This window comes from Haemorhous mexicanus, chromosome 2 (assembly GCF_027477595.1).
Source record: "Haemorhous mexicanus isolate bHaeMex1 chromosome 2, bHaeMex1.pri, whole genome shotgun sequence".
Lineage (NCBI taxonomy): Eukaryota > Metazoa > Chordata > Aves > Passeriformes > Fringillidae > Haemorhous > Haemorhous mexicanus.
In genome coordinates, this window is record NC_082342.1 from 108894546 (window position 1) to 108919175 (window position 24630).

At 41.2% G+C, this 24630-nt stretch overlaps 2 protein-coding genes across 6 annotated transcripts in view; one reads left to right on the forward strand and one right to left on the reverse strand.

The window, feature by feature from the left end:
- The window catches only part of KLHL15 (kelch like family member 15), a 28340-nt gene extending 20263 nt beyond the window's left edge, over positions 1 to 8077 (reverse strand). Inside the window, exons 1-2 of one of the 5 annotated variants that reach the window (XM_059839911.1) lie at positions 7949 to 8077; positions 5443 to 5539 (exon numbers count right to left, since the gene is read on the reverse strand). The gene's annotated coding sequence lies outside the window, so the exon portion shown is untranslated. Of the gene's footprint in view, positions 1 to 3688; positions 3953 to 4002; positions 4134 to 5442; positions 5540 to 7364; positions 7770 to 7948 lie in introns of those variants that run through there. The other 4 variants (XM_059839909.1, XM_059839908.1, XM_059839910.1 and 1 more) reach the window with 4 other exon arrangements.
- A 343-nt stretch (positions 8078 to 8420) lies between these two features.
- EIF2S3 (eukaryotic translation initiation factor 2 subunit gamma) lies at positions 8421 to 22485 on the forward strand. Its single transcript, XM_059839914.1, has 12 exons — positions 8421 to 8575; positions 10827 to 10890; positions 11333 to 11460; positions 11577 to 11698; positions 13012 to 13106; positions 14327 to 14485; positions 15702 to 15836; positions 16723 to 16817; positions 17725 to 17869; positions 18297 to 18466; positions 19426 to 19598; positions 21741 to 22485. The coding sequence occupies exons 1-12, from the start codon at positions 8507 to 8509 to the stop codon at positions 21802 to 21804; spliced, it is 1419 nt and encodes a 472-aa protein (XP_059695897.1). The 5' UTR covers positions 8421 to 8506; the 3' UTR covers positions 21805 to 22485.
- The last annotated feature ends 2145 nt before the right edge of the window (positions 22486 to 24630 follow it).

A 24630-nucleotide genomic window follows, 5' to 3' on the forward strand; every position in this document is an offset into this window, starting at 1 on the left:
AATCACAGCTGCACACTTAATCCAATGGAAGACATGGAGCCTGCAGTGGTCTACAGGAAAACTGGAACAAAAAAATTCCAATGTATAAACAATGAAGGGGAGGTGGGGGGCAATGTACATTGACATTTGTTATTGTTCAGCACATATTAGAGCTGATCAGGATAATGCAGCGCAGGAAGTAAGACTGCTGAAAAGCCAAAAGAGAGATGCATTTAACCTTATTAGCTGTTCCTTACATTTTTTCCTCTTTAAGCACATAATGCATTAGATTCTACAGTGCTCTAACTGCAAAACCACTTACTTGGAACACTGATTCCTCATATTTATTCTGCAGCTGTAATAAAAGTCTGACAACCCTACTCTAGACTGCTTTTTCTTGCTAAACAAGGAGAACCTTCTTTCCTCAGGGTGTCTGAGGCTCTTAGTCACAAGCAGAAGAAACAGAGTCTAAATGCACTGGCTACTGAGAAGCAAGCTATAGAATATCTGCTTTTGACACACGCCCTCCTGGATTAAAAACCTCTCCAAAAGCAGTACTACCTGAAAAAAGGCCCTTTGAATATGTATCTTAATGTAATATGTAAGCTTATATGCATTTTCTAGGGACAGAAATTTATTGTCCTTTACCAAGTCTAGCACACCAGCTCAAAGGAAAATTTCAGCTTTCCTTTACTGTTATTCCTTTGTAACTCACTTGGGATGCTGAGACAGAACAAGCAAGATTGGTTTTGTTTACTAATTATGGAGTACTTGTTCATTTTATCTATCCCATAGATAATCTAAGAAATCATCTTTGTGGACAAGCTGAACAACAAATTTTCACATACTAAAACACTATTATCTATGAGTTACACCATAAAGATATTTCACCAGACACACAGAACCACGCTTTGGTTACACAAAGTACTAAAATAGAGCTTAAAACACAATAATCTCTTCCATCCACCAAATGCAAGCATTTAAATGTAAATTTTAAAGCCATTATGCATGCTTTATTTGGTGAGGTTTACAGCAAAGGCTGCCTAGAGCAGAATTCTTTGACCCTAGTTTGAACACGCTTTTCTGCAGGAAGAGGACATTTCTCCATCATCAAATGTTATGCACACATATGAAAATACAATACAACAAGTATTTGAACACACTAGCAAACGTTCACAACTGCACACATGGCTGAAGGCTAGGCCTCTGAGTGCAGTGTACTGTGTTGAGTAAGAATGCAATTATAATGTACACAGTATAAATCATTTATCCCCCAAATTAAACCTTTGTTTATATGGTTTAAAACTAAAACCATTAAATTTTGTCCACCATTTTTCACCATAATCCCCCACTAACAGCAACTGAAGGAGTGATGTCATGTCGGATAGATCAATAACCAGTGGCTATCAAAGCTTTTCATTGCTACAATTGCAAATGTAGGGAACAAAGCAACACATCCAGTTTCCATGTGTTTTATCTGAAATCCTTCACAATTAGTACACTAAACTGGGGAAACAATTTGTCTTCAACACATTGGTATGCTCACGTTTAAGACTTCATCTAATCCAACTTGAGAATTCCAAAAGCACTGGATAACTTGAGAATGGAGAAGTTAGGAGCTTACCAATCACTGCCAGTCAGAGAAACCAGACTGCCAGAAGTTGGCTACTCCTGAAAGCTGCCCACACTCCATTTCTTAGGGACACAGAGCTGACCAGGACAGCTCCCCTGACAATCTCTGCTCCTGTCGCTATCTAGGAGCAATCTGAATCAGCACATAGCAACTGTGGCACTTGGTGTCATTACGGTCATCATGGCTGTGTCAGATGCATCAGAACCAGTTACAACCAAAGCTCCTAAAACTCAGCATGGATTGTGCCTCAGCTCAGCATGGTTATTCTTCACTCTCTGTGTGCCAGAGCCTGTAACTGCACTTCACAGACACTAAGATAGCGTGAACCATCTGTCTAAAAGGTCACTGCATCACAACACCTGTACAGAAAAACCTGCTCCCAAACACAGAGCAAGCTCAGCTCAATGCTCTTGCAATTTCATTACTGATACCAGAACAGGTGCCCTGTATAAAATAGTTGATACATACACCAAAATGCGAATTACCTTTAACTGGAAATACTTGCATTACTAATACCTAAAACTTAAATGATTAGCAGTGTTGAAAACTACAGATTTGCCATTGCTCTCCAAGTGGACAGGACTGCTCTATCCTGAACGATATTAGTCCTTCTTTTATCTATACGTGTGTATATATATATATCTCTCTCTCTATATATATATATCTGTGTCTTGCAGAAAGATCAATCTTTTCAAGTGTAAGAAAAAGGTATGAATAAAGCCTGATTCACTGTGAAGATTTTTTATGAAGAAAATTATAGTGTATTTGATACAGAAAAGTTGCAAGCTAAGTATCTGTTAATAACAAAAAATCCTATCTTTTCTGACTTATAAATTTTTAGTATAAGATGGAAAAGAGCAAGAAGTAATATTCAAACTACATTAGTAAAAAAATATTTTAAATTTAAATTAGTATTACTAAACTATCCCCTCCATTTGTCTTTTTATCTGTATCTTTATTGCTAACTTTGTAAGTACTCCAAGCATCTTCTGAGAAAATGACATTAATTGTGCCCTTTGTTCAAGACACACAAGGTTTTAACCTGACAGCCAAATGTCAAACTCACTTGTCAGAAACACAGAAATCTCAAACATATTTCATTTCCACACATATCCCCCAAACTGGCAGCTAGATTAATGAAAAAGGTCTGACGTGTCCAGGGTGAGCTCAATGGTTATCTAATGTGCTCTGCTTGCTGAAAGGTAAATCAACACGTGTAGATCCAAACCAGCCACAGGGTATAATTATGGAAAGTGAAAGGAGATGAGTGTCAGTGGGAAAGTTTATAGGACATGTGGTAGAAATTAAACACGTTTTCTAGGTGATGGAAGGGAAAACACAGGAAGTATGTTGGTGCATGGTAGTGTGCTCAGGGGATCTGAATGTGAACTGGGGCAATGGTGGTGCAAGAGCTGGGTTATTCTCCAAGCAAGTTTATATAACAAATCCACAGAAAGCCAGACGTCTGTAGTTCTGTCCTTTTATCCAGTAATAGCTTTATGATTCTCCTACTCCTCTTCTAAATGGGAGGGAAAAAATCCCAAACAATAAAAACGCAAGAACTTTAAATTTTTAAGTGACGTTCCAGCATTCACCGAATGGATCCAAGCTCTAGTACCAACCCTGCCTAGCTCTACTCATACAGATCACGGGTATTTTTTTCACGATCAACTACGATCGGGGGGGGGGGGGGGGGGGGGCAGGTAAAAATGGCCATTTTCGGGGCAGGAACTCAGATGACCTACTTCAGCCTGTCTGCTGGCACGCTCAGCCCCGCTCCGCTGTGAGCGGAGCTCGCAGGCCGAGCTCCCCGGCAAGCGGGGCTGGCAGGCCCGGAGTCCGCGACGTGCGGCCACAGGAACCCGAGGGGCCCGGCGGGGCTGCGGCCGCCCCGGAGCCGCCAGGCATTCGCTGCGCCCGCCCGATGCCCGCTCCAGCCCGCCTGCTCCCCGCGGGCACTCGGCCCGCCGTCCCCCAGCCCGGGGAGGAGGGTCCCGGAGGGCCAGGAGGGCGCCCGGGCCGCCCTCGATGGGGCGGGCGACGGCGGCGGGAGGGCCCGGGGGATCCTTCACCCACCTCTCGGCAGCGGCGGCGCTGAGGACGCGGCTCCTCCCGCTGGAGCGGCGGAGAGGGGCCCTGGCTCCGTGTACCATACAGCCGGGGGCGGCGGAGGGAGGCGCCGGGGGGCTGCGGAGAGGGGCAATGGCTGAGGCGAAGCCGGGAGGAGGAGGAGAAGGAGGCGGAGGAAGAAGGGGGGATCCTGGGCTCCCTCCTCCCCGCCGTCCGCGCTCGGGGGGGAGGCGGGAGCCGCCCCCGCCGCGCCGCCCGGGCACCGGCGCTCCCGGCCCGGCCTCGCCCCCGGGGTCCCCGCCGCCCTCACGCTTGTTTACCTTCCGCGCTGCCCCGCGCGGCCGCGGGCGCCATGTTCCCCCGGCAGCACCGCGCCGGCCGTCACTTCCGCCGCACCTGCAGGCGGGCCCGGGGCGAGGAGCGGCACCGGTACCCCGGCACCGGCCGGGCCGGGCCGGGCCGGACCCGCCCCGCCCCATGCGGGCTCAGCCAGATACGCCAGAGCCCCGGCACACCCCGAGCAGCACGGCTGGAGACAGCGACGCCGAGAAGCATCATTGCGTCCGGCCCGCGAGGACGCGTATCCACAGGCGTCCGCTTGCAGAGGGTCGGTGTTGCGCTGCTCTCTCCCACCCCGCTGCCTCCAGGCTGCGGCCAATTCCTCCGAGGCTATGGCAGCTCCCAGTCTGCTATGGCAGCTGCCCGGTGTAGCGCTGCACCCCGCCCCGGGCTACAGCAATCCCCGTTCGGTGCCGGCTGAGCTCCTCCCCGGACACCGGCCAGCCGCAGGTGCTGCGGGCTGATCCCAGCTCCGCTTTCCGCAGGCTGCCTTGCCAGCCGGCGTGGGAACCGGGTCACCAGAGCCGCAGGGGTCAGGACCGGCAGCCCTTGAGCAGCGAACAAACTGCACACAGGGAGCACTGCCTTGAGTGGGGTGAACAGGGCTCTGCCTTAGCACAAACATCTCCCCTTAGCTTTTGCTATTTTACATTTGCCTGGCAAACTCAGATTTTATTGTAAGAGATGAACGTGGACCTTTCATTTGCCAATACCACCTCCAAACCATTTGCTACCCTTCCATGTCACTCACTGCTCTAAACAGTAGGCCACAGGCTGCCATCCTCTCCCTGTTTACTGCTGTTCCCATCTATTTCACAGCCTATTTTCAGTCCCCCATTACCAACCCCTTCCCATTCTTGATTTATAAAACAAATGTACCTTCTCTATACCTGCCGTTCCCGAGCTGAATGTCTATCCCACCTTTCAGGGCCTCACACCATGAACAGCTATTCCATGTAGTGCCTCACAAAGACTTCCCAATGCTATTCCCACTCTGCTCAACTGCCCACCCACTGCTCCCTCTGCTACAATCAGCTTCCTATTCATTCCTTCATCCCAATAGCCAGACCTTTGCAAATCCTTACGATTCCATTTCCTTCACTCACACAGTAAATCTGCCCCATCTCCCCAGTCACTGGAAAAAATGGCCTTTATGGACTAACCCTGCCAAGACAGCAGGTGTTCCTGCCACCTGTGTCTCAAAGGAGAGGCATTCCCTCCCTTTTCCATAAGGCACATCTCCTGCTGCAGCAAGCATGTACCCACCCATATCTAATGCTTCAACAAAGAGAAATTAGTAGAAACCAAGTTTATCACATACAGAAATGATACAACCAAAACTTCATGCATCCTTCTACACCCCTCAGACTTTTGACCTTCATAGGTCAGTAAGGGGGGAAAAAGCTAAGCAAGACTTTTACCTGACTGTCATTTTGCTGTCTGCAGTTTGTGTCAAGCTGAGGTGTAAGATGATCTTCAGGTCTCTCCTACACACTGTCACAGAACAGGACCTCAAACCTAGCCACAAAACAAAACCACAACAGCTTTGACATTTAAAAAAGCTCAGCATTTCAAAGCACAAAAAACCCATCCCATTCCCTTGTCCTTCAAATAGAACAATTTGCTTCTACCAAAAAATCAAAATATGTTAATAATGTCTCAGTTGTAGTCTCCTAAATAAAATTAACTATTTACCTAATTACATTAGGTAATTACAATTATTAGCTAATTACAATAATTAGCCTTATTACATTTAGGCTTCTGACAATGACCATTGGTATCAAGATTACCTTACTGAATATAAATTTAAATTGAGATTTGGGTTGACCCCTCTAATTTAGACATCTCTACAAAGTCAGTGGCTAAAGAGTTACCACTGGCTTAAATGAGACTATTGCAATGAATAAAATTCTGGATATAGTTTTTTGAGCTGTATTAATACACTAGTTACAATTTAATTCTAATATTTTTAAACTCTATTTCATACATATTCATGTCCAATACACATATATTGACATATGACATAATGTCAACTCCTAGAAATGTTCTTATCTATTTTAGTTGGGGTCGTTCAGCCTGGACAAGAGAAGGCTCTGAGGAAACCTTATAGAAGCTTTCAGTGCTTAAAAGGGGCCCAAAATAAAGCTAGAAAATGGACTTTTCACAAGGGCATGTAGTAACAAAATGAGGAGAATGGCTTTAAACTGAAAGAGGCAGGAGGTTTAGGTGCTAGGAAGAAATTCTTTACTGTAAGGGTGGTGAAGCGCTGGCACAGGTTTCCTAGAGCTGTGGATGCCCCATCCCTGGAAGTGTTCAAGGCCAGGCTGGAAGGGGCTCTGAGCAACCTGGGGTGGTGAAAGGTGTTTCTGCCCATGGCAGGAAGATTTGAACTCAATGATTTTTGATGTCCCTTAAAACCTAAACCATTCTACAATCCTACAATAATTAGACATTTGCAGACTTTAGACTTTTCTGGGTTTTCTTTATACTACAAACATTTCCAAATAAGTGAATCAAAATAGCAAGAGTACTTGAGAATATGTAAAATGTATGATCTTATTATTAAAATAGAAGCAACAGTTTGTCTATTTTTTTATATTTCTGACAGGGTGTTTGGCAAGGATTAAGTCCTTTTTAGAGGCTGTTTCAAATGTGACAAAAACTATTTCCATAATTTTACACACACTGCACTGCATTTATTGCATAATTTAAACAGCTAAGTAACTACAAAGTCCAGTATTTTCAGTTCATTTTCATAAAAGAGGGATGATACATGTGTGAACATCAAGGCAACTACAACCAAGTATTGCATCATGTTCCCACTACACCTCGTGTATCTCAGTTGTTTTTCCCAGAAGTGAGATATTTAATACAAAATTGAAAACACCATGTGGCCTGATAAAAGATTAGATATGAAAATTTATTTTCCAGATGAATGTACGACACGGTTGAGTTGCAAGACAAAATACATTTTGTCATTGACAACACCATCATAGATACTGGAAGGTTTCTTAAAATGTGCTCGTGGTAATTTCTTCAGATCAAGAACAGTGGCAATGTGTTTGCTCTAGGGATATCCAGCAGAACTCACTCCCAGCTCTTGTATCAGGAAAGCACAGAAATAGTAACATTGGTGAAAGTGGGAGGTTACAACCATTGTTAAACCAGGCACACCAGTTTCACACGGATTTCCATCGTCACATTTCAGTCACGTGGTTGTCTGCCCCAAACCTGCTTTTTTTTGACTTGCAAAGCCAGGCTAAGTCTGAGAACAAACGTGTTTTCTAACAGCCAAAGCCACTGCTGTTGGCACAACACACACGAATTTGAGATAACTAGTTACCTGCATTGAAACCTGCTTCCCTGACCACGAAGGAAATACTATCAGCAACATCTTCTATGCCTGTAAGAGGCTCCTTTGAAGAGGTCCGCTTCATTTCCCACAGGGAAGGGTTGGGAATTTGGCTTTTACTCTCTGGTGAACCTCTAAACTGGCTCTCATCACTGCATTAGGGATTTATTCAATTTATAAAGCATTTATGTCATATCCAACTCCGGAAACAGCAAGTGTTTGGTGGGATTTTTACCAGTTTCGTACAAAACATTCGGGTTGTTCCTGTGTTGGGGCAGCTCTCACATCCACATGCTTTCCCTAACAATAATATTTGTCGCCCAGTCTACAAAGACAGTAACAAGAAAAAAGGCTGAAATGAGAAAGATCTCCTCATGCCGCTGGCCAGCAGAGGTTATAACACACGTATAACACACGTATAACACAGGTTATAACACAGGTTACTGTTCAAGCAGACACCGCGGTCGACGTGCTCATTTCAGTACATACACGGACACCGTGCTTCAGTCTTCCCCCCGGGTGCCTTTCTGCACCGCATCCCCGGGCACCCCAAATAAACCCGCACAGCCACAAACCCTGAGCCCAGCACGAGCCTCCTGCCTTCGGTGTGCCTTTCACCGGGCCCGCTCCCCTTCCCGCAGCCACGGAGCTGTTCCACACCCTCGCCGTACGGCACCGGCGCGGCCTGTGCCGGCTCCCGGCGCTCTTGGCGGGGTGTTCGGGGCGTCCGCCCCGGCGGAGTCAGGCACGGCCGAGCTGCGCGCTCCCGCAGGCGCGCCGTGCCCGCGCCGGGCGCTGCCCGAGTTCCAGCGCCTGTTACCCGCCGGCCGCGCTCCCACCCGTGCACGCTGCGCGGCCCCGCCGCAGGCCCCGGTTGCATCACCCGGCGTGAGGGCGACCGGGGATCCTTTACAAGGGCTGCCCGGTGGCGCGCCTGACTCGTGGCCGCCCCGTCGCGGGACCGATAGCGGCTCGCCGGCGCTGATCGCGGTTTTTCCTTGAGCTCGGTGTCTGCTCCCCGGCCGGCCGGTAGCGCGCTGTGGGCCGGAGGCTGCAGGCCGGCAGCGGCGGTGCCGAGAGGAGCCGGCGGTCAGGCGGCCGCGCGGGACTCCTCACTTCCTACTCGGGCCAAGATGGCGGGGGACGAGGCGGGAGTGACTCTGGGGCAGCCGCACCTCAGCCGGCAGGATCTCGGCACCTTGGTGAGCGCCGCCCGCGGGGCGCCCCGGAGAGACATAGGGCTCCCGGGGCTCGGCGGCGGCGCCCTGGGAGCAGAGGGGGCGACGGGGTGGCCGAGGGGCGCGGCCCGAGGGGCTCCGAGCTTTCTGCTGGGCCCCATCGTGGCCGATGCGTTCCGAGGGTCGCGGGAGGCGGTGGCGCCTCGGGGAGCCGCGTTCAGCACGCTGGGCGGCAGGGGACGCGGGCCGAGGGCAGGGGGACGCGGGACGTGGGACGCCGGCAGAGCGGCAGCGCATGGAGCAGGTCTTGCCGGTCCTGGTGGGTGTGGGGCGCCCGGGCGAGGCGCTTCTCCTGCCCGTGAGTGCGAGGCTCAGCGGCTCCGTGTCCTGCCGGCGCGGCTGAAGCTTTTATGGCTCATTGGTGGGTGCAGTTTTCCTCGTGTAAGGTTTGTCTGTTCTGTGGTATTAAAGAGTTATTTTTCTAAAACAGAACCATAAATTTGAGGTGTTTCACTACAGCAAGCCCGAGGAGTTCGCTACCAGCCCTGTCTTGGTTGGTTTGCCAAGAAAATTTTCTTGACTATTAAAAACTACCAAGAAATACTAGTTCTATCTACCACTGCAGCTACCACTGCAGCCAGTTGCAGTGGTCTTCCGCTGTGGCAGCCTTGCCTATTAAATATCTCAACTGGGCCGCCTCACTTATTACACTTACATGCTAGTCTAAGTGTATATGTAATGTATATTTCAAATGCAAGCGTGTTATAATGTACATAGTCAAAAATCCTGCTACTGTGTTTAAACTGAAGCAGCTTATTTGTCTTTACAACAATAATATTGGTTGCTCTTCGGGCTTGAGCACAGGAATTCCCTACAGCAAGCGTGGTCGTTATTTCAGATAGTTTCTTTTCTTCCTGTCATTGTTGACCATGGCATTTCCTAGTTGGAAAAGGCACAGATAGAGACTGGCTGGAACATCAGCAGGAATTCTCTTTAAGGCCTGTTCTGCTGGCCCTTGAGTGCTTACAGCTGAGTGAAACTTCTTGCTGAGTAATAGCCTTGTACCAGTCTTGAGGCAAAACCTCCATGCGTGCATGATTTCGTGCACCAGGAAGAATTCTCCTGGTGGCAGGAATTGCATCACGCTGAAATTCTGGTCGCCCGGCCACATGGTGCCATCTGCAGGTCACGTTCCCGTCGCTGGGAAGTCATTTTAAGTTCTATATATGAGAAATATAAATTTAATTGTGTGTCTTAGGTGTACAAAACTTGCTTTGTATTGAAGATGAACATTTTATTCATGTCATACTTGAGAACAGAATGAGCTTACATTTTTACACAGCTGTGTTTGATCATTTTGCACAGAGCCTTCATGTAACAGTGTAAACAATATGTGATTTAATGTTTGTATTATTTGTATCTTAAATTTCATCCTGCACCGAGGACTCTTCTGGCATCATGAATCTTTGCTTGAACTGAGTGGCTCATCCATATGAATTCAATGCAGGATGGATATTAGCTTTACAGAGGAACATTTCAGTGGATTTCAACACTTGTCCATTATTTGGTCAAACAGCTTTAAAAAAAACTAAACAACTCTTTCAGAGTTGTTTCTTTATCTCTACAGAGTGTATTTGTGAGGTTTCTGTTTTGCCAGTGGCTGCCAATAAGTTCACACAACAGACTGTTTAGGACAGCAGAATTTTTGTCTGGTACCTAAAGCAGCAATAACAGTATCTGAGGAAAAAAACAGTCATTAAAAAGAAAAAAACAGCCAGGGTGCTAATGAAACCTCTGGACCCACTGACTCCACAGTGGTAGTTGTAATTACAAATTGGCTGTAATGGAACCTTACACCAATTAAACAATTGTTTATTGACAAAGCTTTGTTTATAAAATATTAGTGCAGTTCGTCACGACTATTAAAAATGGATTTGCCTTTATGTGTAACTTAGGTTCAGGGGTATGTAGAGGCTTGGGGTGTTTTGTTAAAGACTTCTTTTGAGGTTTCTTGTTTTGTTTACTCCCATCTTTAACACTTTGCAGCCAAGACTGTTTTACAGTCAGGGTTTTGAACTGTAGTCTGTACTGATTCACAAGCAGGACTTGGTTCACTTTTACCCACATATTTCACACACTTAAAAGAATGGAATGCACGTAATATAACTGGATTTTGCTGAATAGAACTATCAGTTAATTTTCAAGTTTCTAAATTTTTAACTTTCTAAACACTTATAATACAAGATGAATAAATTCTAAAATCTCCCTTATACAGGATGTTACCAAGTTGACGCCTCTTTCACCAGAAGTCATCAGCAGACAAGCAACAATTAATATAGGTAAAAAAGACCTTATAAAAAGAGGGGTGCATTAAGGTGACTTTTTGATGCTAATGCAGTAGCAGATGGTGCCTGTGTGGTACCACTTTCAAGAAATTTGTGCAGAAACAGTTACATAGTAGTTTTAGGGACTTGTCCGGCCCTTTTGACTTAAAAAGCACCAATTTTACTTCAGGAGCACAGTTGAATGGCGTGGGGAATAGTTGCTAAAGCAAAATTTGTTTTACCTCGAAATAAAGGATTGAAATGAGTTTAATTAAAATGCAAAGATCTGTCCATTGGGAGCACAATTTCAGGTCTTGTTTAAACAAAAATGATTACAAATTCCATATGTATACCATATGGACTTACTCTCTGTGGAGAATTTGGGGTAATTGTGTATTGATTGTAGTGAAGCATTGCACAAAATGTTTATTAACAAACATTTCCTTTTACAACACAGGTACAATTGGTCATGTAGCCCATGGAAAGTCGACAGTAGTCAAAGCCATATCTGGAGTTCATACTGTCAGATTTAAAAATGAACTGGAAAGAAATATCACAATCAAGCTGGGTTATGCTAATGCAAAGGTGACTCATCACTGTAAATGTAGCTGCTCTGTTGCTAATATATTTCATAGGGATGTAAGATTACAGGTAACTAACCTTTAAGGAATTAAACCTTTTTTCAATTTAAAAAATCACAGATTTACAAGCTGGATGACCCAAGCTGCTCTCGACCAGAGTGCTACCGATCCTGTGGAAGTAGCACCCCAGATGAGTTCCCTACAGATATTCCTGGCACCAAAGGGAACTTTAAACTAGTCAGGTAACTGCTTTAAATTACTGGAATAAATTGTGTTTGCTTGCCTTTGTGTGAAAACATGATTGAGCTGTGAGCAAAATGGGTTCTGGCAGACTACATTCTTAGATGGGGCACCCCTGGGCTAAGTCATTGTCTAAACTGATTTCATTGGTGGTGATGAGCACTCCATGGTACAGCACAGCTGTATCTGCTGGCCTCAGCTACTTGCAGGACTTTGAAGTTAAATATTTCTGCTATTAATAGAAGTACATTTTAAACCAGGCAGATTGAGAACTAATGTGGACCTCACAAACACATCTTTAAAATCTCTTTTGGAAGGTGATCTTTGTTGAACTTTTTCTTCCTAAGGACAGAGTTTCCAAAGCTTTTTAAATGAATATATGAAAACATGATGCCTAATGTGAAATCAGGCCTCTCACTGGAGGCCAAGTGTTCTTTATTTTCTTGATTTCTGATAAAGCGTAGCACAGTCTTTATGCAGTGGTTATGTGGGTCTGCACAACGATTGCTCAAATGAGAGTAGTCATGAAGACTGTTGTATGAGATTCTTTAGTTTGTGTTTATGATACAATACATGTGGGGCTGTAACCATGTGTCTTTAATTTTCTCAGATTCCCAGCAGAGCACTTGTACTATGATTAATTTCTGTTGGAGTGTGACAGGCAGGCAGTCATTGTGAAACAACTGGTTAAAAGCTTTGCATTCCTTTATCCTACTGGTTATTTGCTTGTATATTTCCAACATCATCAGCAAAGCACCAAATTAGTCCCTTGCTTTTTGGTGGCCTGCCACTAAGAACAAGGATTCTTCACTAGATAGATTCAGGAAAGAATACAGTGAATCAACTATCTTGGTCTGCACAATAAAACCATAAGGTTGGAAATGTAACATCATGTCTGTAGACAAATCTTTAAAGTGCAGTTATAACTATATAATTAAAGATGCATAGTTTCCTAAAATTGAGGAATGGGAGAGGCCTTTTAAAAGAGATAAGAGAAGTCCCATGTGGTATGTTGGGATTTGGGTTAGTGGTGGTGGGCTGGTTTAATTTCAGGCTTTTATCCTGGTGCATGTAATCTAGTTTAGAGTAAATTGGTGAAATATTAAAGAGGTACTTAATGTGGACATGTGGTATTAAATCTGAAAACTCAGAAGAAGTATTCAGTAGATGTTTAGTAGCATTTCAGAAGTTTTTTGAAAATACTATTTTAAGGATACTTTTAACTTCTGTGTCTGGATAATCACTGACATAAATCAGTCAGAGGAATTGTTGATAATGGGCTTTTGGATTTCTCTTTCACCTTCTCCTGCAACAGGCATGTCTCTTTTGTGGATTGCCCTGGCCACGATATTTTGATGGCTACCATGTTGAACGGTGCAGCAGTAATGGATGCAGCTTTGCTGTTGATAGGTAATGATTGCTACCCAAAAGCAGAACTCTCTTTTGTAGTAGCATGAGGCAGCTTTGTGTGGGCTTTAAAATCTCCTGGGATGTGGGGAGCAATTTAAACAAGTGAATGCTTTTGAGATGTGTTAGAGAAAATAAAGTGGTGCTGTAATGGTAATGTACTCTAACAAGCTGGTTTGTTTTAAACATAGCTATCCATACCCACTAGTCTGGTGGCTTGTCCCATTGATAGGACATAGGTAATATAAAATCTTGTAGTAGTATGGTACTGTAAAATTTTTATCACTTTATGGGAACAGATTAGCTGCATTTTGAGTTTCTCTGAAGGTTCAGTTTCCTTTAAATATGTATGTAGTCTTTGTCATACAGTAGAGTTCACAAAAAACAGTACAAACAGTAACCCAGATAAATATAGGCAGAATTTAAGTACAGGAGATTCAATGTAATCCAGACAATTTTTGTTGGATTTGCAAGCAACAGAAGGTGAGTAAAACTGATTTTTCTATGTCTGTAGAACATTCTGCTGTTCTGTAGTGATATATAGCAATTATCTTACCTTTATAGGATATGTCAGCAAAAGGAAAAACTAGCCTCAGATAGTGTAATTTAAAGTCTGAGATAGATGATGAGCTATCATTTCTTCTGCCTGTTTATCTTCAGAAAGTGTGATAGCCCAAACTTCAGGCAAGATTAACCACCATAATCATGTATCAGCAAAATGCTGGTTCTTAGCTGAAATCTAAACCATGGTGATAGCAGCCCTATTCACATACTTGATAGAATTATAACAGAGTTTGGGGATATTGATATTTTTATGACTTTACTGATAAGAAAATATTAAGATACTTCTTGAAAGGTAATTTGTGTATTAAGCTACAGTCAACTCTCAGATATCTGAAGAGCTAAAGAATGGAGTACACCAAGTTAGGTGTTAGTATCTTTGGATATTTTAGATGGGTGTTCCTAGTGGTAGCAGGTAGAATGGGGAAAACCTCTCTGGCAGCCTCTTATCTGTCCTGCATTGTGTGGAGGCTACAGCCAGCAGCTCTAGGGGAGAAGAGGTGCTTATTGACTTGGTTGATTCTCATGTAGATTCCTGAGAGACAACTGTCTTTTTTTTTTTTTTTTTAACATAGTGATAGTAGATAAAAGTAGATATCCTAACTGTAGGAGTTTTATCTATCTTTATAGTGTCTATATTCCAGTCACTTCTCTTCTTTCAGCTGGTAATGAGTCATGCCCTCAACCTCAGACCTCAGAACATCTAGCTGCTATAGAAATCATGAAACTGAAGCACATTTTGATTCTACAAAATAAGATTGACTTGGTGAAAGAGAGCCAAGCTAAAGAACAGTATGAACAGATTCTTGCATTTGTACAAGGTAAGTTTTCATGAGCAGAAATCCAATAAGTGATGGAAATTCAGTGTTGAGACATGGACATAGTGGTTTTCTGTATGTTCATAGAAAAGCTTATCTTGGGCAATGCAGGTGTACATGGTCTGTTAATGTGAAAATTAGACCACGGGAGTTGTGCTTCTTGCTTGTTTCAGCCTGCTTGCATACAACAGTGTTATAGCTCTAGGTCAGAGCTCTAGATGTAAAACTAATATCAGTCACTCTTACATAGTAGCTTTCAGTGTATTTGTGATTTCTTCCTGGAGTGCTTCTTTGGTAGAGATTTCACTGTGATTTTACTGCAGTGCAGGAGAGAAGGAAGGTGTACTTGTTAGGGACACCATGTAGGTTTAAATATATTAAATTTTTTTAACTAATGACAAAAGATTGCTCCTTTATCTATCTGTGCAAATCCAGTTTGGGCAGTGTTATCTTACTCTCTACAGGTATGCTCACCTTTAGAGTGATTTGAGTTTTATCTTTCCCTGGAGCTTCCACTGTTTTCCCTGTTTATCTGCAGTAGGTGGGATATGCAACAAGCTGCAGAGCTAGATTGTCACCATCAGAAGTTACCAATGGGTCTTTCTTTTCCTTTTTTTCTGTTTTCTTTTTTTTTTTTTTCTTTTTTTTCTGCAATTCATAATTGTTGCCTTGCAGAAGCTGTTCATAACTCTGTCAGAGTGGCTGATGTGTAAATTTGGAGTTTGAAAGCTGGAGTTATCACAAGAAACATAGATGTAATTAAAACTAATGCTGTCTAACAAACCTGGATTACTAAACGCATTCTTCTGTAAAACAAGGATTTTTCTAAAATATGTATTTGTATTGCAAAATTTGAAGAACATAAGTCATTAAATTAACAGGAAATTTAGTTTGCCATAATGAAACCTGACTGTAAAATTAACGCTGGTGTATCCAATACTGAGATATTGACATCTCTTAGGAAATCTTTAAAATATTTCTGATCACAGTGTAGGAAGAGAATTCTGCCTTACAATACAAGATGATCTTGCACACTTTCAGAATGCTTCAAAAAGTAGGTGTGGCTGATGTGAGCTAAAATGTTGAAGGGAAGGATAGATGCTCTGATATTGCTTTGGGAAATATACATAGACCATGCCATGAAATTCATTAGTATTTTTAACAAGGACAGAACACTTGGTCATATTAAAGTTTAATGTTGAGCATGGTTTTGTTTTAGGTACAGTTGCAGAAGGAGCTCCAATCATTCCAATCTCAGCACAGCTGAAGTACAACATAGAGGTGGTTTGCGAGTACATAGTGAAGAAAATCCCAGTCCCTTTGCGAGACTTCACATCTGAGCCTAGGCTCATTGGTATGTAAATGTCAGGCCTGGGTGTTTGTGGCCAAACATTTTCTGAACGTGTCTACACTTAGAATAGCACATGCTAAGTGTCCTAAACACAGGTGGGTTTAAAAGGAGTATTTAGGATGCTCTTTTTTAAAACTTGAATGTCTTCTGAGAGCTGTATTGTTGGTTCACTGTTAGTTGGTTTTCTGTGCATATGACAGCACTAAAATGCAATAAAATTGAAAAATTTATCTATCTTAAAAACAACCCTTTAGTTGTTATGAATTTGGGCTTTGATTTAACAAAATACTGGCAAACTGATGAATTTGATAATTCAGTTATTTCCATGGAAATATTTTGGATAGCTTGGTTAAATCTTTTGTATGAGTCTCCTGTTGCCTGGTTATAATTGTCAAAGTTTCAGTTCTTGTCCAGCATACTTTAAAATGCAGTTCCTATAAGGAATTCATTTGCTTGCCTTTTTTTCCCCAATAATCCGAGGGAGTCCTACATTGCATAAATGCATAAAAATTGACCACATTTCATCAAGGTTACAGTGTTCAGCTATGAGTACATTAAAACAAAGTTCTGGCATTCACTATCAACATTGTGAATATTGAAGGGGTTTATAAAATGGTTGATCATTGCCTTCTTTTTCAGATCTTTAAATTACTTTCTGCTATGCAGAAAAAGTCTTACGAAACATATATATATATATGAGTAGTTTAAATGGTTTTGAGAATAAAATTAACTGCCTAAAAATTGGGAATAAAATATTGATCTGTTTTTGTAAGATTTATAAATATGCGTATCCTTTCATAAGAATAGAAGCAGTCAAAGTTGCTAGAGAAAGATATTGTTTAAAAACCTGATAGTAAATACAAGCCTGGTTATGCTCTCTTCTTTTCAGTAATTAGATCTTTTGATGTCAACAAGCCTGGCTGTGAAGTTGATGACCTCAAGGGAGGTGTTGCTGGTGGCAGTATTCTGAAGGGTGTTTTAAAGGTAACCCTTTCTCTTTCTTGACTGAATTTTGTAATGACAATGAGTAGAGTTCTCCCACACTTGCTACAAAATGTATCTATATAGAATTGATTTTTTTAAAACTTGAGTACAGTCACATCACACTTATCCTTTCTGTCTGTACTTCATTTTTACTTTACAGTTTTAAAATGCCAGAACAAGAAGAACTGGTTTTAATTTTTAAAATATATTATTGTAGTCTTAACATTTTCTAATAATGCTAACAGATTTCATCCCTCACAAAAATGGAGAGAGCTATTTTTTTTTCCTGTCCTACCACTTCAACTCGCTGAATTATTGTCAGGAAGAGGAGAGCAAAAGAACTTTAAAAGCACCTTAGAAGTGTATGTGGGTTCTCACAGGTCCCACCTCCCCATTTGAGTGTTCTGCATGTTTTGATTTTTTTTATTTTGCTTGCTTGCTAGCAATAGACAGAAACTTTAAAAGGACTGGTTTGTTAGGCTAGAGAGCAAACTATCTTTGAACATTTATACAGCTTGTACTTTCTCTGGTTTGCAGTGTATTGATGTCAATCAGTTACACTGATTGAATTAACTAAATTCTTCTCAAAGCTGAAATATTTCTAAATGAAAGACAGTGTTTAAAAATTAAACTGAAATTTAATTGTTGGAATTATTGCTGATAAAGATCCTTTGCTAAAGTAGTTTTACAAATTGTATTGAAAAGAAAATCAGTTGTTACATTTGCTGTAAGTATTGTTGAATTTGCAGTAAACAGTGGAACAGAAATCCTACAAGTTCTACAGTAGCCCAGAACCAAGGACTCGAATAAAAAGTAGATCTTGGGATATGTAAGTCTTACCTGTGACTAGTCAGCTTTGTGTTCCTGTGAAATAACCAGTTAAACACTTTTTCCCTTTTGTCTTTAGGTGGGCCAGGAAATTGAGGTGAGGCCTGGTATTGTGTCCAAGGACAGTGAAGGCAAACTCATGTGCAAGCCAATCTTTTCCAAAATTGTGTCGCTCTTTGCTGAACACAATGATCTACAATATGCTGCTCCAGGAGGCCTTATAGGTAAGAATATTGTCTTGTGAAAAGATTCATTTCTTCATGCTTATTGAAAACACTTGGTTTCATTCAACAATGAATTTGTGTAATTAACAAAATTATCACGAGCATTTTTAGATAATTCATATGTGTAGAAGGAGACAGGACTAGTGTGAAAAATGGATATTTAAGAATTAAATAATTTTCCTGAATGTCACTGGCCAATGCAGATGAGCTTGCACTGTAAATTGTACCAGCTTTAACAGCAGAATATTTCTTCATCTGTTTAGACAGAGCTCACAGTCTTGCTGACATTCTGAGAGTGTTGTCCAGGTAGTTGGGAATTCCCAGTACATTCTCTGGGGTTTTTTTAGATCATCTTCAAATATTTTAGCACATAAAAATGACAGCTACCTTTCAGTTACTCCTTCTGACTCCCCTTGTTGTGTTGTAGGTGTTGGCACAAAGATTGACCCCACGTTGTGCCGGGCTGACCGCATGGTGGGCCAAGTTCTTGGTGCGGTTGGGGCACTGCCAGAAATATTTACAGAGCTGGAAATCTCCTACTTCCTGCTGAGACGACTCCTGGGTGTGCGCACTGAAGGAGACAAGAAAGCTGCAAAGGTCTGTCTCCCTTCCTTTGTTTGTCCTGATTTTGCTTCCTGTGCTAATTTTCATTAATAATATACTTCTTTGATCATATGTAGACGTTTTGTCTCAATGTTGATATAAGCTTGTCACAAATCTTATCTGCTTGTTTAATACTGTATAATGGTTTTCAGAGGAGTAGAAATTCTTATCAGTAATTTAAAGTACCATAAAATATTTATGTGTCATGTTATGTATTTTTCTAAACATTCTGGTAGTTTTCTTTTGCTGTCATCCTATTCATTTGTGCAATAATTTGTTTTACAGTGGTACTGATCTCCTTCCTACTGACATGCTTTTTGTTGATTTTTTTCACTGAAGGATTTTTTAAAGTTTAAATATCTTTTAAATACTCTGGTTGAAAAAAAACTGAACTTGAGGCACAGGACAAACTTGTGTAAGACAATCTGTTTTACACAAATCAACCAAAAGATCATAATTTCTTCTGTTAGCATTTAAAATTATAAACTGCTTCATGAAACAGGGAGTAAAGTGCTTCAGCGCTCTCTTATCCTGTGAAATTAATTATTTAATTTTTTTTTAATGTAGGCATAAGGGAAATTAAAATACAACATCTTGGTAAATAATAAGTATAACATCACAGTTTGTTACAATATCTCTCTTTGTGTTTTTAATACATTATATGAAATTATCAGTATAGTATGTAGAAAATGTAGATCAATCCCAAGAAAGTACATCATACCAAGAACCTCAGAACTACATGTACAATATCTTTATGCATTTGTCCTTTTGCATATAAAACTTTTATCTACTGACACTGCTCCCCATAATTTGTGTGTGTATATTTATAGTATTTCTCAGCTATATCTTTTTTTTGTGGCAAGAAGGTAAGAGAAGATAACTTTGTACTGTCTGTACTGTTTGTTTTTTAGTACTAAAGCTTATGTTTCAGAGTGTTGTATGTCTGTCTTCAGGTGCAAAAATTATCAAAGAATGAAGTTCTAATGGTAAACATAGGATCCTTATCTACTGGAGGGAGAGTCAGTGCTGTAAAGGCTGATTTGGGGAAGATTGTGCTAACTAACCCTGTATGCACAGAAGTGGGAGAAAAAATTGCTCTGAGCCGAAGAGTTGAGAAACATTGGCGGTAAGTTGGTGCGAAGTTGGTAGGGAACCTGCTTGCTGCATTGTTAACAAAAAAATACATGGGTCTGATTTTGTACTAGAATAGGTAAGTGTATATCTGTCTTAAAAATTCTTCTGGATTCTTCTGACACATTGGCACCATGGTTGTGGAATGCTTAGTTTCATTGCTATCTCTGTTTTAAACAAACACCATGATTGGGAGAGTACCTATTAGTTAAAAGACAAGGAAACACCTGAGGTTTGTGTTTGTTGCCCAAACTGCCAAGCTGTAAATTGAGCTCAGTAGGGAATCTTGGCAGAGGGGTTGGGAAATTCTCACCCTGTTAAGCCAAATAGCCCTCTTTATGTACACCTCAGTGGTTTTCTAGCTGTGGAGCTGCATGTGATTTCTAGTGCAACCTGGAAGTAACAGCAGGGGAACAGAGGAGGGATGTTTGAATGTTTTATGTACTACGAGCACAGAGGAAAGAATAAAGTATCAACTGGATTGACCCATTCAAATTTCAAATATAAAATGTCTGACTGCAGAAGCATCTGAGGCTGAAAACGATGAACAGAATTGCTTTATTACAGTGCCAGACTCTTTAGGTGATTACACATACTGTACCTGTCACAGGTTTCATATGTCTGGATTGATAACAACATACGAGTTTTTCGATTTGTTGGCTCTGCTCTTGTAGTATGAAAGCACAGCCATTTTTACAAGAAGTCTGTGATGTATGGAAAGGAACCAAGCTTTAAATATCCATGGATGCATGTTTCTTTTTCAGATGACAAGAAAATGTAGACAGGAATTCAGTGCTTGCTGTCTCAGAGCAAGATGACAAATTAGGAAAGAGATTATTCTCTAAAATAAAAAAAAAAAAAAACCCAAGGTAAAAGATAATGTGTCTTGAACAGGAGTTAAAAAAAAGGCAGGACCTAAATTAAGTCAGGTAAACCAGAAGGAAGAGGAAAAACTATGTTAGAAATTATACTTTTTTTTCCCTTTTTTTGAGCGGTAGACTGATAGCCTGTGCAAATAATAATGTGTCTTTTGTTGCTTCTGTAGATTCTTTCCCAGTTAAAAACTTGACCAGATTTTGCCCAAAAGCCCACCTGTCTCTGGATTATGAGGTGGGCAAATAGTGGCAGCCTGCTGTCAAAATAGTTATTGAAAAGTTGATTCCTATGCTGTATTAAAAAGATGAAGACAATATAAGGAAACTGAAAGTTGAGAAAAGGGAAAGAAGGCAAACTGGGAAAACCAGCATAATAAAACCTAGTTGCAGTAAAGATAATATACAGTTGGTACTGTGTAAAGGAGCTTGCAGCCTGGTACTGAAAATACAGAAGAAAGTTCATAAAACAAGACTAAGAAGAGGTATAAAATAAAAAGCAAATATACAGAGGAATAGAGAGAGGCTAAACAGCAAATGGGATACACCAGTGATTCCAAGGGTCACTCAATTCAAAGATGGTCAAGTTATGACCTATGGGTATGGTAATAAAAAGTGGGAAGTGCTGCTCTGATAAACTTCAGTTTCTTTTCTGGTGTCTCAAAACAGGCTGCTAGGTAAATTGAGATGCATGTGTGGTTTCTCACCAGAAACTGGAAAGGTTTTGAACACAGTTTTACTAATAATGAAATACCTGCTGACTGTATTCTTTTTGCAAGTGTATTTTTCTGAGGCAATAGGCCTATAAAAAAGGCCTTAATTTTCCTGAATTTAAATAGCAGCACTCACCGAGAGCTGAGTTACCATCACAGGCTACCATTGAGAGTTACAGCTGTTTGTAATCTTACTGAATTGTCATTTCTCTTTGAAAGTAATGCAACACTTCAGACACAGGTGAAAGAGATCAAGCTGTGCATAGATTTACCATCCAACAGTACAACATAAGTTACAATATTTTCAGATTTTCAACTTCTTTTCAGGAGTACACCCTTAGCTGGTCACAAATGTCCTCTGTCCTTTACCCTTTTCTATTCTGTGTTTCCACTAAGCAGGTTTGTTCTTGTAGAATGTTTTGGGTGGGAGACAAGTGTAGAAAATTCAAAATGTAAGAACTGAAGGCATAAGAAGGACAGAAGGATGTTGACTTATACAGGATATTTCTGACTACTGGTAAAAATAATATAAAACTTTATTTTTTTTTTCAGTTTAATTGGTTGGGGTCAGATCAGAAGAGGAGTGACAATCAAGCCAACTGTTGATGATGACTGAAGAACAAAGGAGTGCTTCATTTTTAAAGATGAAGTGCCTATTTCTATTTTGGAAGGGGTGTATTTTCACAGTGGAATTGGAAGCTGTGCAAACAGTGTCTTTGAGTTGTATGGCTGTCCTCGTACCTTTTATTGAATTTTACCCTCTTACTAAAATACTAGTCACCATTACCATTAAAAATGTAAAAGAATTGGCATAGAAGTGGGTTTCATTATCCACATTTTAGTAGAAATTAATTGTACATGTCTCATGGCATGTCTAATTTATGTTACTTTGTGTTTCAGACATATCTGTTTAATATCAGTCAAACCAGCCCCAGTGTAACACACAAACCATAAATCTGGTATTGAAATAAAATATTGCTTATTTTCATTAATTCATACAGTTTTTCTGAGTAACAAAAGACTGCAGTGATTGTTCAAGTACAAAAATTAAAAGCAAGCAAACTCTTCTTGGAAGACTTAGTACCTTTTCTGCACAATTTGTTTTGTTTAGACAACTGTTACCAACAAAAACTTTATTTGTTTGTTTCTATGGTTCTTGATTTTAGGATTCTTAAGTATTACACTTTGTAATTAGGATGGCAGTATTGACTGACTTGAATTTGTCATTTCTGATATTACTACATGTTTTCTTAAATCCCCCCAAAAAAACCACAAGTAAACTGGATCTGAACTGGCAGTACTGGTTTTGGCCTATTTTAGTATGGATTTATGAAAAGAATCTGATTAATTGGAACATAACTTTGTCATCATGAAACTCTGTGGGAATGACCTGGGAGTTATTTATACAGTAGGAGTAAACGACTTTAAAATTTTGTTGAGCAAATATGAAATATTGGGAAGAGGTTGTGGAAAGGAATGATTTGGGGTGGGGGCAGAGTAATGGTGGAATTGTGAAAAGGAAGAGGAAAAAAGGTATAAAACCACTTTTGTTTAGCTACTCTGAATCACATGCCTCAGGATAAAACATAATGTAATAAACTTACTGTAGGGTGCTAATACTTTAATCCATTTAGATTTCACTTCTTCATTTGTACTAATTTACATAGTTCTAGCTGTTTTATATACTATAGCAAGTTATGCTACTTAGCATATTTTGGTACAAAGTGCTGCGTGTTTTCAAAGCTTGCTTCTGGTTTTATTCAATATCTTCAAGGGCTTTCTAAAGGTAAATACGATTTCACTCACCAGACTCAACTTTGATGAAATAGCTTGCATTTTGTTCCTGATTTTGCACTGTATTGTGTTCCTTTACTCTGTCTACATTCCTGTACTCAGTTTTTCCATTTGTAAAGTACTACCTCACATGGTGTTGAGAGTAAAGACATTAATTTTTGAATAGTGCTTTTCCATTTTAAAAGCAGGAGTCAGCTGTAGTTCTCTCTGACTCTCCAGGTCAATCTACAATCTTAATGTGTCTGTTTCAAGGATTGCATCTTTCATGCTTTGGAATCTCTTTCTGTAATTGTGAATTCTAGGAACTTGGATAAAGCTAAGCCTTGCCTAGTCTGGTGGCAGGAGGGTGAGCATGAAAGAGGATGTAAGCTACAGCAGAGTGCTTGGATGGCACCAGCTCCAGGGAGAAATTCAGTGCAGAGTCCTTTCTCAGTGCACTGCCCCTGTGGGTCTAATGAAACACATGCAAAAAGCTTCTGAGAAAATGGTTAAGCAGCCACAGACATTCTTAGACATTCAGATATTTTGGAGATTGTGTCTCTCTTGATCTGCAATTTAAAGAACACCACTGTCATAATCTTACTGAAGTTGTGCATTGATCTGCTTTCCCCGTGGCTTTTCGAGGCAGGGTGAGGCTCTCACAACGATCACTTCTTTCTACCCTGCTGTATATCCTGTCACACCACTGCCAGGGCCTGGGGGGCAGATCACATACAGAGTTCTTCTTTTGCCACCAAAATGTTAGATTTCCTCTAATGGAAAGCTTTGACTGCTGACATGAGTGATAAGTAATGGGATTTTGAGACTGCTGAATACATGGAACATGTCTCTGCATTGGGGAGACAAGTGTGAACAGTCTAAGTGCAAATACGTTGTGTGCTGATGGGTGTACCACCCCCTCCTCAGTCACTGAGCTGTGATGCTGAGATGATGAAGGCAATATGAGAAGGCAATATCATGTACAGCTAAGGAAGTTGAAAATTATTTTGATTTTCTTGGCCAGGATGAAAATAGTGAGAGATGCCTTATGAGCTTTCTCACTTTACCAAGGATTTGCTTCAGAGTGATTTTATGTTTTTACTCTCTTTAGGTCATATTTAGCTACCTGAACAGAGGTGTGCATTTGCATTTCTAATGGTTGGGGACACAAATGTAGATGTACAAAGATCTACAGCTTTGTACCATCTACACAGATGTAGATGGTACAAAGTTGAAGTGTGTCAGTAGTTATTTCTGAGACTTCACTGATTATTTGGGATATGCCATTTCCAGCCAAATATCAGATTTTATTCTGAAAGGGTGAAGAAAAAACTTTCAGTTAACACCTTTGCTGATTTAGTCCTAGTATACACGAAATCTAGAAAAAATTTAAAATTATATTTTTATTGCATTCGTTTTGTAGCACTTTGAAAAGTGCTTCCTTCTAGCTCACTGCTGCAGAAAGGGTTCCGGCTGTTTTTCCATGCTGAGTCATGTGGATGAGCCTCCAACCTGCTGCAGGAAAGGTTTAAACTTCTGTCCCCGCCCCCTTTCCCATCAGTGCTTCTGCCAGTGTAAAGTCCCAGCTCCGCCGCCCCTGCCGTTCTGGGTCACTTCTTGCTGCCAGGCTGGGGCTAAACATTTATAAAGTTTCAAACGCCTACCCTCC

What these genes read in the sequence shown, in the direction of transcription:
- EIF2S3 (XM_059839914.1), top strand. Translation starts at nt 8,507, where the DNA reads ATGGCGGGGGACGAGGCGGGAGTGACTCTGGGGCAGCCGCACCTCAGC. An exon ending in ACAAGCAACAATTAATATAG is followed by an intron (nt 10,891 to 11,332) that starts GTAAAAAAGACC and finishes TTTACAACACAG; the next exon opens with GTACAATTGGTCATGTAGCC. An exon ending in TTCTGAAGGGTGTTTTAAAG is followed by an intron (nt 16,818 to 17,724) that starts GTAACCCTTTCT and finishes TTTTGTCTTTAG; the next exon opens with GTGGGCCAGGAAATTGAGGT.